The sequence below is a fragment of the Capra hircus genome, chromosome 29 (assembly GCF_001704415.2).
Source record: "Capra hircus breed San Clemente chromosome 29, ASM170441v1, whole genome shotgun sequence".
Taxonomy (NCBI): domain Eukaryota; kingdom Metazoa; phylum Chordata; class Mammalia; order Artiodactyla; family Bovidae; genus Capra; species Capra hircus.
The window spans coordinates 47,211,509-47,229,241 of NC_030836.1; the positions used below are offsets into that span (position 1 = coordinate 47,211,509).

The 17,733-nt window shown below is 51.6% G+C and overlaps 1 protein-coding gene across 1 annotated transcript in view; it reads right to left on the minus strand.

Annotated features, from left to right (window-relative positions):
* The window catches only part of CPT1A (carnitine palmitoyltransferase 1A), a 60,563-nt gene that overhangs the window by 11,486 nt on the left and 31,344 nt on the right, over window positions 1-17,733 (minus strand). The window contains exons 7-14 of the mRNA XM_018043311.1: window positions 17,190-17,267; window positions 15,327-15,434; window positions 13,467-13,554; window positions 12,505-12,700; window positions 9,440-9,628; window positions 7,892-7,997; window positions 4,718-4,834; window positions 2,907-3,071 (exon numbers count right to left, since the gene is read on the minus strand). Of these exons, the coding sequence (XP_017898800.1) occupies window positions 2,907-3,071; window positions 4,718-4,834; window positions 7,892-7,997; window positions 9,440-9,628; window positions 12,505-12,700; window positions 13,467-13,554; window positions 15,327-15,434; window positions 17,190-17,267 (1,047 nt within the window). The remainder of the gene's footprint in view (window positions 1-2,906; window positions 3,072-4,717; window positions 4,835-7,891; window positions 7,998-9,439; window positions 9,629-12,504; window positions 12,701-13,466; window positions 13,555-15,326; window positions 15,435-17,189; window positions 17,268-17,733) is intronic.

Genomic DNA, 17,733 nt, shown 5'->3' on the forward strand with positions numbered 1-17,733 from the left:
TGCCGCATCTACCGAAGCCCCCATGGCCCAGAGGCCGTGCTACACAACAAGAGAAGCCAGCGCGATGAGAAGCCCGCGTACCACAACTGGAGAGCGGCCCCCGCTCACCACAGCTAGAGAAAAGCCCAAGGAGCAGAGAAGGCTCAGCACAGCCAAAAATAAAAAAAAAAACAAACTGTATCTAAAAAAAAAGAATCACATCTACTGTACCACAAAAGGACGCTTACTATTTTGACACCTGCATGTTAATTAACTGGTTACTTTTGTAACCCTGTGTATTTCATTTTATGCTTTCTAAACATTATTCGGAGAAGGGATCCCCAAGGCTTTCTCCAACTGCCCAAGGGGTCCAGGGGACAAAGAAGGTTAGGTGGCTGGAGCAGAAACCCCCCCGCAGGGCCACCCAAAACATCTGGATTTGTGCAGGAGCCCCCATGAGGCCCTCCAGCACAGAGCTGGGCAGAGATGGGTCTGACCGTGAGTGCCACAGTGAAGTCTGTTCCTAACAGAGCTAGCCTTCCAACAGGGGTGCAGGAAAGAACTTTTGAATGGAGGAGTCTGCTTTAAACTATTAATAGACTTTGGTCAATCATTTTTAATAGACTCAGTGACACATGATGAATTGGTAGAGGGGTGGGGGGCCAAGAATGAAATTCTAGCTGTTTCTAGCCAGAGTGCAAAGAATAAATATAACTGCTTGGGTTATTAAAACAAATAATCAGTGTCAAATAAACTGTTATGTGATTCCATGGAATTATTCTGGCACCAAAACTATACTGTGTTAATCAGTATAAGCTTCTGATTTCTATATTTTCAGCTTTGAAAGAGCAAGTCTCCACCTCACCCTGTCCCATCTCCACCTGACAACCTTTCCATTTCAAAATATTACCAGTTATTCTCAAACGTCAGCCCTCCACTTGAACTTGGAAGGTAAACCAGCCCAGCCCTTCTCCTAAAGTCTTCTGCGGACCTCTGACGACGTTCACGGTGCATGTGTGAACCGGGGACATTAATCTCAAAGGTGCTGAGCCTTTCTGTCCAAAGTCACAGCCTTCCCTCCCTCTCCGAGGGTCCATTCCTTCTCCGAGGCTCTGGGTCTTTTCCCCAAAGGTCCTGACTGCTTTATAAATAGAGGCTTGGGGAATCCCAGGGTTTTGCTTCTAGTTTGTATCACATTTTCCTACCATGTTTGCTGCTTGACTATCACAGCTATAATACAAAGATGCTTGTCTTTGTATAGTTCTGCACCAGACCTCCTTACTGAGCATGCTTCCTAACCATAGAAGCTTTCCCACCCACTCCATCTTCTGAGCAGATGTGCGAATATTTCTTCTGCGCAGTGATCCTGTCAGCTGTACTCATGCCCTTTAATGCAAAGACATTCAAGAACAGCCCTGGAGGTCGCTTCATCCTTCCTGCTTGAATGGGGCTGCCTCCACACTCCACTTTTGAGGAAGACCCTGGCTGCTCAGACGGTAAAGCGTCTGTCTACAATACGGGAGGCCCGGGTTTGATCCCTAGGTTGGGAAGATCCCCTGGGGAAGGAAATGGCAATCCACTCCAATACTATTGCCTGGAAAATCCCATGGACAGAGGAGCCTGGTAGGCTACAGTCCATGGGGTCAAAGAGAGTCGGACATGACTAAGCGACTTCACTGGCTGCTGGCACATGACGTGATTTACTGTGTTGAGGAGATAGCCCCTATGCTACGAGTTACTGAGTAGGGATGCTCCATTATGAATGCCTCGTCAGCATCTGTCAAAATGACTGGCTTCTTCTCTGAGCTAGTAACATGATTAAGTCTATTACTGGATTTACTAATACCAAACCATCCTCCTGCCGCTGGCGTTGGCTGTTGCTGGCTGCTGTATTTTCCCTGTACTGGTTGATGCTATTTGCTATTACTTTTTTTAGATTTTTTGCATTTGCGTTTGTGAGCAAAACTGGTCCGTGGCTGTCTTTTTTCGTGCACCCATCAGCTGTATTAGAGTCGATTTGAAGTACAGTTGTGGCCCATCGGTTGTCATTTATCTGGTACTAACACCGCCTCTTATGCTGTTCTGCATCTGTTTATCTTCCTGACTTGAGTTACAGAGGAGTCGAAGCTACAGGCTGCCCCCGGGACCCATGCCTGACTCCAGTATCATCTTGGCAGCTGGTCAGCTGACCTCTTGGAGTGAACCCCAGTTTTCTCAACCGGTAAATTGGGCCAGCTATAGAGACTTGCTAGTGAGGAGACTATGAGAGCTATGTGTGAGAGCTATGTGTGAGAGCTATGTGTGAGAGCACTGAGGCCAGCGCCTGGCACAATGCAAGCTTCACACAGCAGAACCACTATCCAGAAATGCTGCCCTGCACCCGTGTTCAGCCCTCAAGCTTTGAAGACAGAAATTCTCCATTAAAGCCAGGGCATATCTTGACCCAATGTCATAGGGACTTCCACGGCCCCTGGAAACCAGGGCCACCCTTTCAGGGTGGAATGCTCCCTCCAATGGAAAAGAGTCTCACTGAGGTCCTCCAGGGCCCTGGAAACACCACAAGCTTCTGTGAGTACAGGGACCCCACCCATCCCAGAATACCTCCCGTGGGGCTGGCGTATCCCCTCCTATGGAAGAGGATGTCAAGGGTCAGAGCCCCACCTGTTGCCTGCCCTAAGTAGTTCTGCTTTCCCAAACCCTAGCATTGGGAGCTTACACGTCTAATTCCTGCTTGGTGGAATGAGGAGATCTCACTTGCCTTCCGCCCCCTACGTTCTGCCTCTCCTCCCGTGAGAAGCATGAACCCACTGCCATCCCAGGCACGACTAGCTCCTGTGACGGGTGCTCCCCTACTCGCTGGGTGGGCAGCCTTGGGCCCCCAGGAGTGCTCAGGACAAAAAGCCCAGCTGGGGTTGGGGGGGTCTCACCTTGTAATGAGCCAGCTGGAGCGAGAGCTGCACGAAGGCGTCCGGGCTGGTTTTACATTTCTTGATCAGCCCTTTACCGAAAGTACGGAATGGGAAGGAGTGGAAATCCACGTCGTTGGCCAGGAGGTTGGCGCTGCTCAGCGAAGTCTCAATGACCTCCTGACACTTGGGGAAAAGGGAGAAAAGGCTTCACTTAATGGGAGGGGAAGTTCTGACACAAATTGAAGAAAACGCAAGCTGACTTTCAGCACAGGTAACAGACAAAATGCAAGCTGACTTTCAGCACAGCTGACAGACAGACTTGTTGCTTGGAAATACATACGTCACGTTTACTTCTTGGTTTTTTCCAATCTTTCTAACCTAAGAGTCGCAGTAAGTTGGTAACGTGGCACTGCCCCTCACTCCCCAAACAGCAACGGGGTGGCCCACACAGGAGGAACTCCTGGTCCCAGTGGGACCCACAGAGGGCATTTCAAAGAGTCACGGGTTTTGTTTCATGAGATCCATTCTTGTTATATGCTAGCCATCGAGGAACCAGTTTTAAAAAATAAATGGACTGGGACCTCCCTGGGGGTGCAGTGGTTAAGACTCTGTGCTTCCCCTGTAGGGGAACTAGGTTCCCACATACCAATCAGCACAGCCAACAAAAAGGACGTGGACTGTGGGACAGCTGTACAATAGAAGGGAGTCCTCAGCCTCGAAATCATACAAGGAATCTTAAATGCACGTGACCAAGGGCAAGAAGTCAATGAAACAGCTCCACACTATACGATTGCAGCTGTATGACATTCAGGGACAGGCGACGTGATAGAGACGGTGAGATCCGTGCTGTCAGGAGCAAGGCGGGCGAGACGGACGAGCCGGCAGAGGAGAGGTTTTAGGGCGGTGACGCTGCTCTGCGTGTCATTATATCTCTGCCCACACCGCGGATGCACAACACCAAGCGTGACACCAAGCGTGACCCCCAATGTGAGCTACAAACTTTAGTGACACTGACGTGTCAGCGTAGCTGCATTGCCTGTAACACACGGACCAACTGGTAGGGATATTGGCAGCAGGAGTGACTGTGCGTGTGTGAGGACAGGGCGAGTGTGGGAAACTCTGCACCTTCCACTCAGATTTTGCTACGAACCTAAAAGTGCTCTAAAAACCAGAATCCATCAAAAAAAAATCTTTTTAATAAACGGTACGTGACTTAGTCAGCTAGAAGGACTCTGTCACACACTCCATCAGAAGTCACGCCTCTCTGAGGACCACACACCAGCCACAGGGATGCAGGCTGGACAAAAAGATGCAGACGGATAAGACCTTGTAGTATGGATCCAATGTTTTCTATGTCAAAAATGATTTCAAAAAAGAAAAAGACTTCCCAGGCCCTGGGAATTCCTGCTTGGCTTTGATTTGGTATTTCCAGCCCTAAAATTCCTTCCCCAAAGGGCTTCCATGGAGTAAATTGTATTGGAGAAGGCTCAGACGGACAAAAATGACAAATTAGTGATCTAGCGTACTTCAGCTCCAAAGGAAATGATTTCACTGTGATGTCTAGCTAAGTTTGAGCGAAGAATTTCACTGACAATCTTAGCCAAAAGCTTTCGGTGAAAGAACTACTGACTGGGGCTGCCAAGGCGATAGGAGCTGTATACAGCAGCTTTGAGGTCCCAGGAAGAAACACCCAGGTGGACAGGTTTCTGTCTTGGGGGCATTCTGAACTCGTGAGCACTCAGGAAGGACCACTGGAAAGTTCGACTGAGAGAGTTTAGACACATCTCCCAACCGAGGTAATTGACAAGCGTCTGAGGAGTGGGACTTACTTCCTCCGGGATGTCCCACTGCAGCCGGGTAGGGTACGGGATGTTCGGGTTGGTGTCTCCTTTACAGTGCCCATCCTCCGTGTAACCCAGCTGGAAGCTGTCTGTAGCCATGACGTACTGTCAAAAATAAAGACACATCTGTTAAGTCTGAGATCATCACAGGTAACTGTTACATACAAGTCACCTGACCTCTCAAAGCACATCCTTTTCTTTCTAGAAATGCAAGAAAGACTTAACCATAACTACTTGCTTAGGGTCTGCTGAGCACTTGGCATCCTGTGAACACCCACCTAATAAGGTAGTTTGATCTCTACTTCAGGGACAAGGAAGATGGACCTGGAGCTAGGCCCATCCTCACTGTCCAGGTTCGACAGTGTTTGGACAGGTGAGGAGCACAGCCAGGATTCAAGCTGAGTGTATGATGTGCAGAAAGTAGCTCAGAGCCTGCTTCTAGGTCCTGGCTGTGAGCTAGTACCCTCTGGGTGTTACCCTGATGGATACTGACCCTGTAAGGTAGTAACCTATACTTCTCACGCGTATAAATGAGAAGACCACCTCAGCGAGGTGAAGAGTCTGTCCGAGTTCACACTTCTCAGGGAGCCAGGATGTGGGCCCAGGTGTGAACACTTTCTGTTCACTGGCAGGTAATCTTAAGCCAGTTTATTTAATGGTATTTACTGAGCACCAACTATGAGTCAACCCTGAATATTCACTGGAAGGACTGATGCTGAAACTGAACCTCCAATACTTTGGCCACCTGATTCGAAGAGCCAACTCATTGGAAAAGACCCTGATGCTGGGAAAGATGGAGGGCAGGAAGAGAAGGGGATGACAGAGGATGAGATGGTTGGATGGCATCACCGACTTAATGGACATGAGTTTGAGCAAACTCCAGGAGACGGGGAAGCCTGACATGCTGCAGTCCATGGGGTCGCAAAGAGACGTGACTTAGCGACTGAACAACAACTCTGAGTCAGCAATGCTTCTGAGCACCAGTGGACAAAGCAGACAGGAATTTCTGCCTTTCTACAAAAGTTTAAAGATGGCCATGACCAGGCAATTCCATTCTTAGGTATGGACTCAAAAGAAATGAAAACGCATGTTCACATACAACTTGTACACTGACGTTCACAGAAGCGATGTTTATAGTAGTTAAAAAGTGAAAAGAACCCAAATGTCCATCAAGTTATGAACAGATAAAATATGGTATTATCACGCGAAGGAATACCATTCAGCCATCAAAAGGAACGAAGCCCTAGTGGTTAGGATTCTGGACTTTCACTGCTGTGGGCCAGGTTCAATCCCCAGTTGGGGAACTGAGATCCCAAAAAAAATTTAAAAAAAGGAATGAAGCCCTATAGAACAATATAGATGAATCCTGAAAACATTAGCCAGATACACAAGACCACGTACTCTGTTGATTCCATTTCTATGAAATGGCTAGAACAGGCAGAGACAGAAAGGAGATGAGTGGTTACCAAGGGTTGGCTGGGGTGGGGCTGGGGGAAGGTGTTTTCTTTGGGGAGTGATGAGAGTGTCCTGGAATGGGGCAGTGGCGATGGAGAGAACAACCACACTGAACTCTTGAAGAGGTGAACTGTATGCTTTGTGAATTACATCTGAATTTTTAAAAATAATAAAAATATTTTTAAAAGGTATTTCTACCCTCGGGGAGCTTACATTCCTGTAGGGGAAGCAAAATGAAGAAAAAAAGAGCCCAAGGTCAGATGGTGACACTGTCGGATGGGGAGCGGGGGAGGGCAGCGGCTCAGGGACCGGGAAGTGTAAGGGGGGCCCTCATCTCATGCCCCTGTGAGCTGAGCCTGTGAAGGGGCCCAGACTAGCTGTGTCTGCTCTGCATCAGAGCCCCCGAGTCCAACACAAACACCAGAAATACACAGAGAGCCAACAGGACTCAGCTTGGACCAGATTTGTTTTTGAGTGGCACAGGTGGCTTCTTTATACCAGCCCGTTAACTGGCCCTGGTGTGGGCCTCCGTGACAAGACGGTGGGTCAGTTCTCATCCACATAGGGAGCATCTGGGCTCCTGTCTGACCTCTGGAGTCATGGGCCACCAGTGTCCATTGGGCGGTTAACAGTTAAACACCACGGCATCCAACTGGTCACCCTGATGTAAGACTAAATCCTTTTATCTTTATCTTATCCAGAGTACTGAAAAAATATGCCTGGCCTTGTCAGTATCCTGTAGATTTCTCTACTTGGTAAATGGACTTAATGTGATCCAGACTGCCTATGACTCAGAGATTTCTCTTTCACCCAAGTACTGCTCTGATGCTCTTATTACTGGGAAAGTCCTTGGAACAGGGTGTAATAGGCATGGACCATTACGAAGTGCAAAGAGACTTCAAGTGTCTCATTTCAACATTCAGCAGTGGTGAAGGGGGTTTGATCTATGACAGATCTTTAGTTGAAAGGCTCTCTCAGCCTTTGTCGGCATCAGCAAAGACAAGGGTGGTGAAGAGCCTTTTTGGCAACTTGGCTACTTTTATCATGTGTTAATATCTTAGGACCACACCACTGTCTTACAGACTGGAGCAATTTTTTCTTTCCTTTTTAAAGGTTTCCCGGTCAGGGGAGCTTGGCGTGCTGCAGTCCATGGGGTCAAAAAGAGCTGGACATGACTGAGTGACCTGACACCAACAGCGAACAGAGGTGAGGACTCCACACTTCCACTGCAGAGGGCTTCCCCGATTGGGGAACTACGATTGCACATTTCACGGCACAGCCAAAAAAATAAATAAATGTGAAATATTAGGTGGAGGGAGAGGATGACAGGCTTTGGGGGGGGTTTTCGGTAACTTGGTAATTCTAAGAATTAAGCAAAGCGGTAAAAGGCACACTGACTACACTTTCATAAACCAAGATTTCAATATCCTTGCTTTTATTTGGCCTAAAACTTGGCAGCTTTCAAAATAACCGCGCTTCAGTTCTGCCCTGAAGTCACTGCATCAGAGCCAAGGCCATCTCATTATTTGGGCCCCTTCAGGGTGTGACAATAAATGTTTCCATTTAAGGAACCTCAGCCATAAGTTAATAGTGCCAACACCTGCTGAAAACATTATAACTGGACAGACACTACCAAGTTTAATTCAGTCTGGGGTTTGCTTTCTCAACAGCAATTTCTACAGTCAAGTTAAACTTTCAGACACTCACCTCCCAAAGGTGACCCATGATGGGTGCATCGGCCCAGGAGTGCTCCGCGTTAATGCCTATCTTGCCGTTTTTAAAGATGATAAACGTGAATGATTTATCAAACCACCTGCACGACACAAAAATATTTATGCAGCTGACACGTTTACAAAGACAAAAGCAAATCCAGACAACGTGTTTGTTTTCTTATGGATGGCCTCAGCTGACTGTATCCATCCCTCCTATGGTTGATAGAGGTGAATGACTCTCCACAAGTGATGATCAAAGTACGTACAGAAGGGCCTCCTGGGTGGCTCAGTGGTAAAGAATTCTCCTGCCAACGCGGGAGATAAGATACAGGTTTGATCCCTGGTCCGGGAAGGTCCCACCGTGCCTCGGAGCAAATAAAGCCGTGGGCCACAACGATTGGCCTGTGCTCTAGAGCCCAGGTGCTGCAACGACTGAGGCCTGTGCGCCCTCGAGCCCGTGCTCAGCAACAAGAAGCCACCGCAGGGATTTCCCTGGTGGTCCAGTGGCTAAGACTCCACACTCCCAATGCAGGGGCCCCGGGTTCGATACTTGGTCAGGGAACTAGATCCCACATGCTGCAACTAAGATTTTGCATGTGGCAACTAAAGATCCCATGTGTTGCAACTAAGAACCAGCACAGCCAAATAAATAAATGAATACATCTTTAAAAAAGAGAGAGAGAGAAGCCACTCCAATGAGAAGCCCGAGCACCGCAACTAGTGCTCGCTGCAGCTGGAGAGGGGCCTGCACAGCAATGAAAATCCAGCACAGCCGAAAATAAATACACTTTTTTAAAAGTTAACAAAATAAAAAGGTACACATAGAACCCTAACTCACTGGTTTCTCCCCTGCTCCCGACACAGAGATAAACACTTGGGTACTGGGGACCAGAAGGAGAACAGGCTGTATTGTTATAACGAGGAAGGGTGCATGACACCAGCAGATGCAGGAAGCCGCAAGGTCATCCTCAGGGTATCTGCTGGGGGCGTGGCTCTGGGACCCACTGGCTCATAAGGAAACCTGAGGCTGCTCCGGCCCCAGAGTTGGCCCTCTGCAGCCACAGGCTCCACAACCGAGGCTCTGAAACACGCTCCCTGATCCACAGTGGGCTGAACCCCGCAGACATGGAGGACCAACTGTGCCTGCCCCACCCTTTCCCCAACTCGGCCAACCCTCACCCCCAACCTGGATGGGCAGTCAGGACCTCCCTTCACGGGGAAGGGGAAGGAGGCTCCAGGAGGTGGAGCAGGCTCACCCAATCACATGACCAGTGAGCAGAGCCAAAGCTGACATCCAGGTCAGGCCCCGGGCAGCCCCTTCTCACAAGCATCTCCAAACGGAGGAGGTGGTGCAGAGGGGAAGGATCTCAAGGCTGCTGCTTACGCGTGTGCATGACGGTTTGGGTGGAAAGAAGAAACTCCCCAGTCGTATTTTCACGGCCCCCTTGCTTCAGTGGATGCCTACGGCTGGGTGTCAGCCACAGGCAATGCTTCCTCCAGGTTTACAGGCAAAGCACTGTGTTTCAGAAGGTAAGCGCAATACCTGTCGAAACACCTGCCATGCAGCAGGGACTTAGCATAGCTGTCCATCGACGTTCCTGGGTCCTCCTCCCGGTATCCCTGCTCGGTTTCGTCTAACGTCACGAAGAACGCTGCTTTTTCAATGGCATCCAGAGACTGCTTGTTTTTCCCGTGTCCAAAATAGGCCTGGCGACACCGGGCCCAGGGGACCCTGCGGTGAGGATTAAGTACCATGAGACCTGCAGCACTTTGGTGACATCTCCTTTGAGGCACGTGTGAAAGGACAACGTTTTTCAGTTCTCAGTGTTTTAGGGGTTTAAGGAAAACTAGGCATTAAAGACTTTCTCCATCTGCAACCACTGCCTGCCTGCCTGCTGGCTGGGCCGCCTGGTTGGAGGGCAGGGGTCTTGCCTTCTCCTTATACCTGCTCCAGGGACGTTGCAGGCGGGGAGCTTCATCCATAAATGCCGAGTGAAGGACAAGAAGGCCGATGGGCCCGGAGCTCTGCCGTCCAGGGCAGCAGAGCCCCAGCCAGGCAGGGGCCTTCCTTGTGGCCTTCTGACCCTCTCCATGCGACCACCCCTTGGAAACCACAGCGAGGGCCAAGAGCACGGCCCTGGTGCCGGGACCAGCTCAAGCTCACAGACCCCGACACCACTGTCCCATCTTTCAGATGAGGAAACCGAGGCACAGGCAGGAGGTCACAGTGCCTTCATGGTGGGTCGGGACTGCTACCCATGCCAGCCAGTCCCGAGTCCACACGCCCGTGCTACAAACGGCCACACGGCAGCCCCGTGATGAGGGGCACCCCCGGGAGCCGAATTCAGGGATTCTTTTCCATCCTGCCCCACGTGGGGTGCACGGAGCTGATGAGACACCCAATTCCCGAGAGGCGCCCCAGCTGTGGCCTCCCCAGCTAGCTCCTGGGCCCTCCACCCCACCTTCCCAGCCAGGGCCATCTGTTTGTCTCCCGCCCTCTTCTCCCCACCTAGTGCTCAACCCAGACCCCCAGGGGTGCCCAAAAGCCCAGAAACACAACGGGTCCCATTGCAGGCCCAGCTCCAACCACTGTTCTTGACGCCTGGGGACAATGGTGACCACGAGAATCGCTGGTACGTGCTCAGCACCTAGGAAAGTGAGGGGAGGCGATGCCCCACGGGGGATGCATCGGGCAGGGGTTGCTCACTGAGTCTGCACCCTGCCCCTCTCTGCCTCACTGGCTGCCCCCAGTGACGCTCGGTCAGCACTCAGGACCCAAGGTTCTTCCCCAGGACACATCCCCTCTGTCCCAGCCGAGCCCTTGCCCCCCAGCGATGGCCATGCCCTCCAGCTTCTCAGACTGAGCCTCCTCTTTACTAACACTGCCCATGTCCAGCCTCGGAACCCCCCGGACCAGAATATAAGTCTGGGGCTTCCCAGGTGGCGCTAGTGGTCAAGAGCCTGCCTGCCAATGCAGGAGACGTAAGAGACCGTGGGTTCGATCCCTGGGTGGGGAAGATTCCCTGGAGGAGGGCAGGGTCAACCACTCTAGTCTTCTTGCCTGGAGAATCCCACGGACAGAGGAGCCTGGCGGGCTACAGTCCGTGGGGTTGCACATGGGACGCGACTGAGCATGCACGTAGGTCACTCCAGGCTAATGCGGTCCCTTTATCAGCGCCTAGTCACAGAATCAAGCCCAGATGTAGCCAGGCACCGGGGACCCACTCCACAGCTCCCAGCATCTTCTCCCCGGACTTCTCTGCTGCCCGTCAGTCACCCGGCTCACCACCGCCCTCTGCGTGCCCTCGCCTGGGTCCCTTCCTCCTCTCTGCAGGACAGTCACTCACCATCTTGCTCCCAGCATGACCCTAAGAGCAGCCACACTGCCGGCCCCAGGGGTCCTCATCAGGGACCACACTGCCCCAGCAGCCCTGGGCAAAGCCTGAAGACAGACTCGCTTGTCCCCTAAGTGCTGCCCTCCCCCACCCCAAACAGACTAGCCCAGCCCCAGAGGCATCAGAGCCCAGGCTGTACAGGTCAGGCCCTCGAGCTTAGATGGGGCAGGAGAGTAACCCTGACACGGAGGCCTTGGCTAAACTTGTCTGTTTCCTAAGTCCAACATGCCCAAGAGCTTCCCTGCTGGCTCAGCGTTAAAGAATTCACCTGCCATCGCAGGCGACAAGGTTCGATCCCTGGTCTGGGAAGATTCCACATGATGCGGAGCAACTAAGCCCGTGTGCTAACTACTGAGCCTGGGCTCTGGAGCCTGGGAACAGCAACTACTGAGCCTGGGTGCACTCGAGTCTGTGCTCGGCAACAAGCCCAGTCATTGCACCGTGAAGGGCGTGCACCGCAACTAGAGAGCCGCCTCTGCCCTTGGAAGCCAGAGAAAGCCCTCGTGCGGCAACAGAGACCCAGCAGAGCCAGACTAAAGAACAGTACTTAAAAACAAAACAATAACCAAAAACATGCCGCAGCCCCCAGGACAACGCCTACTTCCTTCCTTCGGTCATGCGTCCCAAGATCCACGCACACGCACACCTGCCGGTCACACAGACGGCCAAGGGGGCCCGGACCCATCTCCCCACCGGGGGGGACCCTGGTGAGGAGAGGACCCTGAGCCCCCGAAACACGACAGCATCTCGGAGGGGCTGCACACCTGTCTGCCCCCCTGAGGAGGAGAGAACCCCAAGACCCCCCGACAGCCCCCTGGCGTCTCGGAGGGGCCGCACACCTGTCTGCCCCCCTGATGAGGAGAGAACCCCGAGACCCCCCAACAGTCCCCTGGGGTCTCGGAGGGGCCGCACACCTGTCTGTCCCCCTGATGAGGAGAGAACCCGAGACCCCCCGACAGCCCCCTGGCGTCTCGGAGGGGCCACACACCTGTCTGCTCCCCTGGTGAAGCAAGAACCCCAAGACCCCCCCACAGCCCCCTGGCGTCTCGGAGGGGCCGCACACCTGTCTGCTCCCCTGGTGAAGCGAGAACCCCAAGACCCCCCGACAGCCCCCTGGCGTCTCGGAGGGGCCGCACACCTGTCTGTCCCCCTGATGAGGAGAGAACCCCGAGACCCCCCAACAGCCCCCTGGGGTCTCGGAGGGGCCACACACCTGTCCGCCGCCGTAAGCGCCGCCAGCTTGGCCTCCCCGGGCTGCGGCTCCGACGGGTCCTCCAGGATCCGCTGCACCTGCTGCTCGATCTCCCGGGGCCTCAGCAGCCGGCCGTCGTGGTAGAGCCAGACCTTGAAGTAGCGGCCCCGGTGGAAGACGACGATGTGCTTGCTGTCCCTCAGGTGCTGGATGGTGTCTGCAGGGGGGTGGGGGGGGCAGGCATCCAGGGGCACGTGGTTAGAGGACACGAGAACACACTCTCGACGGCACCACCTCCTGTCCCTGCGTCACTCGGCTCCGCTCAGAGTCCATTTACCACAAGCCTGCAGAGGGCTCGGGGCTCTGGGCTGGGGCAGGCCTGGGCGCTGGCTCCCCTTGCCCACACCCTGGACGTGTCACCTGGGCCAAAGGACCAACAAGGGGCAGTCCTAAGTGGTACCGTTCTGTCCCCTTGCATTTTCGAGGGCGTCCCGACTGGAACAGATGAGGCCCCCCTACACTGGGCAGTAAGGAAGGCAGGGGTCAGGGGTCCTAGGTCAGGCTACTGGGCCACAAATCTGGCTCCCCCTGAACACAATAAACCCTGCGTGGAGGACTTCCTCGGTGGTCCAGTGGTGAGGAATCTGCGCTTTCACTGCAGGGGCCATGGGTTCAATCCCCGGTTAGGGAACTAAGATCCCTCATGCCACACTGTGCGGCCAAAAAAAAAAATTCCTAACCCAATCTGGAAAAAAACTACTGTAAGACAGCCTTCAACTGAAGAGAAACTGAGTCAGTTAAATTAATTAACTGTCCAGGCCTGAGAAAGACAAAGGCAGTTCAACAGAAGGAAGGTTCTTGAGCCTGAAATCTCTGAAAGCTTAGGAGAGGCTAGGAGCCACTGGTGTGGGCTTCTCCGATGTCTCCTGAGCACAAGGATAGGAAGTTCTCATTTCTGAAGGAGCCCTGAGTGGGCTACCCACCTGTCTCCTCTCCCGGGATCCGAGAAGTATTAAACATGCGCTCCCACTGGGCGGAGCAGAGCGGAATCGTAGACCCCAGAAGAAGAATCTGGAACGGAAATATGTCTCAAACAAAAATTCAAGGAGCAAATTAAGTCCACACATTTAAATGCTGGATTTGTTTTCCGGGCCCATAGCATGGCTGGAGACCTAATCTCCAAACTCTGTAAGAATGGGGGTTCCCTGGGATACCAGGCACCCTGGGGTTTGCTGAAACAGACCAGAGCACAGAACCCTGCATCTTAGTCTTAAATAACCCGTCCTCAGCAGGCTCCACGCTTCCACTGCAGGGAGCACGTTTTCAACCCCTAGTTTCGGAACTGAGATGAGATCCCGAGTGCTGCATAGTGTAGTTAAAAGGAAAGAAAGAAAGAAGCTGACACTTAAGTCAAAGGAGTAGTTTAAAAAAAAAAAAAAGGCCTCAAGACTTCCTTGCTGGTCTAGTGGTTAAGAATCTGCCTGTCAGCGCAGGGGACACAGGTTCGACCCCTGGTCTGGGAAGATCCCCTGGGTCACAGAGAAGCAGCTAGTCCGCGTGCTGCATCTCCCGAAGCCCGGAGGCCCCAGAGTCTGTGTTCTGCAACAAGAGAAGCCACTGGGACATGAGAAGCCCGCTCAGGGCAACCAAGAGCAGCCCCGGCTCACACACCTGGAGAAAGTCCCCGTGCGGCCACGAAGACTCAGCACGGCCAAAAATATAAATACATAAACAAACAAAAAGAATTTTTGTAAAGGCCTGACATCTGTATTATTTCCTTCACAAGCAAGAGAGGGTTTCCTCAAAGGACAAATTATGGAACTAAAGTGCATCAGACATATACCCATTTAGGACACCACAGAAGAGAATTAAATCTCAAAATAATTATGTTGAGTGAAAGAGGTCGAAACAAAAAAAAATAAAAAGTGAATGGGAATTCCCTGGTGGTACAGTGGTTAAGAATCCATCTTCCAATACAAGGGATATGGGTTGGATCCCTGGTCAGGGAACTAAGACCCAAGCGCTGCAACTAGAGGGTCTGAGCTCTGCAACTGAATGTCCTGTATGTCACAACAAGGATCCTGGATGCCGCAAATGAGACTCAACACAGCCAAATAGACACTGGTTGGTTTAGTCGCTCAGTCGTGTCTGACTCTTTGCAACCCCACGGACTGCAACCCACCAGGCTCCTCTGCCCATGGGATTCTCCAGGCAAGAACACTGGAGTGGGTTTTCATTTCCTTCTCCAGGGGATCTTCCCAAAGCCAGGGATTGAACTCGGGTCTCCTGCACTGCAGATGGATTCTTTACTAACTAAACTACCAGGGAAGCCCCAAAATAATGAATGTTTAAAAAAAAAAAAAGCAAGCAAGCACAAGCTGTAAGAATCCATTTACAGAAAATGCAAGCTAATCTAGAGTGACAGAAAGCAGATTAGGGTGATGGTGGGAGCAGAGACGGACAGAGGCACACAGAGGAGCCCAGGGTGGGCCAGTGGGCAGGGCTCTCACTCACTCAACTGTGATGGTTTCACATGTACAGACATACATATCAAAACATCAGAACTTATTACGGTGGATGCTTTGAAGGTGTGCTGTACATCAATTACACCTGGATAAAGCTGTTCTAAAGAATTTTTTTAAAAGCAGTTTGGGACTTCCCTGATAGTCCAGTGGTTAAGAATCCACCTTGCAGAGGAGGTTGTGCAGGTTCCATCCCTGGTCAGGGAACTAAGATCCCACATGTCATGGAGCCACTAAGCCATAAGCCACCACAACGACCAGCCCTGAACAGCCAAATAAACACATTTTTTTCTTCTAAGAAAAAAGCACTTGTGTGCATACCGGTTTGATTTCCTCCCGGTCCAGTTTGCGTCTGTAAAGCAGGATGGCGTGGATCCCGTTGCCAGCTCTTGCCGCCTGGCTGTGAGTCGGTTTGATATACAGCAAGTCCTGACACAAAACGCACAGCGTTAGGGGGAATGTTCACGGAAAGACAAGTGAGCTTCAACACACAGCGAATGCATTCCTACACACATGTTCACGACACCTGCTCTGCTGTTTCAAGCTTCCAAGCAATTGTCCGGCTATGAAAGGTAATGGTGTATTTTAAAATGAAATGGTAAATAAATATAATTCAAGTCTAAAAACAAGATAACAGTACTACATCCTAAATATCCTCATATAATGCATAAAAAGGAAAGCGGAAATTAAAAGCAGCAATTAGATAATTAGGACGTTTTCTGAGTGAGAAGTAACGAAAAATTAAAATAATCTTTTATATAGACTAATGCTGGCAACATTTTAGAAACACATTTTCTAAGTGTTTATATTTTTCAAGTCCGTAGTGCTGGCAACTTTTTAGAAACACATTTTCTAAGTGTTTATATTTTTCAAGTCCAAGGGTCACTTGTCTGTCTCAACGATACTTTGAGAGAAATTATACGTGTGGGGTTGTCCCCCGATTACGTGGGAAATAGACACCAAAGTCTTTGGGAATGAAAGGGGACCAGATGGGCAGTTCACTCTAAAATGTATTTTTCTGGGCCATGTCAACAGTTTTTCTCTAAGTCTGACCTTGTTTCCAAAGGACAAGAACAATTATTTTTAAAGAAAAGAAATTTTAAAAGAGAAGAACAGAAAACGCAAACAATAAGATAGATATAAGTGAAGGGAAGTTGCTCAGCGTGTCTGACTCTTTGCAACCCCATGGACTGCAGCCTACCAGGCTCCTGGCCGTGGGATTTTCCAGGCGAGAGTACTGGAGTGGGTTGCCATTTCCTTCTCCAGGGGATCTTCCTGACTCAGGGATCAAACCCGGGTCTCCCACATTGAAGGCAGACGCTTTACTCGCTGAGCCACCAGGGAAGATCTAAGATAGGTATCAGGAGAAGGCAAAAAATACAAAAGAAAGCAAAGAGGAGAAAGAAGGGGAAAGACAGATTCAGCAGCTGTTTAAGGCCAGTGGTCAGACACCGGTGGTGGTTAGCTGCTCCCTTACGTCTGACTCCTTTGTGACCCCATGGACAATAGCCCTTCATGCTCCTCTATCCACGGATTTCCCAGGCAAGAATGCTGGAGTGGGTTGCCGTGCCCTCCGACAAGGGATCTTCCCGACCCAGGGGTCACACGCACATCTCCTGAACTGCAGGCAGATTCTTCACCTGCTGAGTTATCAGGGAAGCCCAATGAGGTGCTTCTAACAAAATAATGGGGTGTGCTCTCCAGACCACCCATGTCTCAGAAGGCAAAAAGGACCAAAGAGACGTGAAATGACACTCAGGGTGGGACCCACGTCACCCCAGGGCCCAGAGGGACAAGCTCAGTATGTGGACAAGCTCTCAGTTGACCCACAGGTCAGGAGCGGGCAGGGATGTGGGCCTTCAGCGTTACTCAGGCTCAGTTAGGAAAACAGAGGGAGAGGTTTGCTGAGGGAGGAGTCTGATCGCCACGAGACCATTTCTGCAATCCAAATTCCTCTGCAGCAGCTCGGTGGGCACCCTTGAACCTCATTGGAAATACAAAAGGACCTCCATGGGGCCCTCTGCTGTGGACGGCAGGTCCTGGGCTCCCTGACGGGGCCGTGAGGCCTTGGGTGGGGGAAGCAGGGCCAGGAGAGGCCCAGCGCATCCCCAGGCAGCCCGCAGGGCCGGGACGGGCCACTTGCGGCCTGGTCTCCACCGGACGCTGCGGGCCCGCGGGACTCACCATCGCGAAGTAGTTGCTATTCACCATCAGCGGCCCTCGTCCTCGGAGGTAGATGTATTCCTCCCACCAGTCACTCACCTGTCAGGTGCAAGCAGGAGAGAGCAAGGACAGGCTTAACCAGGCTGCCCGGGACGGGGGTGGGCATGGAGGGTTGGGGAGGGCACATTTACAGAATTTCTCTCTCTCTCTCGGGGCCAAGTCAGCCCCAGTGAGACCAAATGCAAAACAGTGGGCACCGGAAGATGGCTTTATTCAAGTCAAGACTCAGCTACAGGGTACATCACCTTCATTTCATAGATGGTTTAAAAAATAAAAACACCCAACGGGAAAGAAATGATCAATGTCTGGCTGCTCTAGCATTTCTTAACAGTGAACACCACCAGTAACTGTCCACAGACTGCCTCTCCCCTTCTGCTCCCACAGCTTCCACTCTCCTTGGAGCCACCCCGGGCCACGTGTCCTGTCTTCCCAGCATCCCTCAGGAGGCCAGCAGTCTCGTCCTAACCACACCCACAGCCTTCAGGACCCAAGGACCACCATTCTT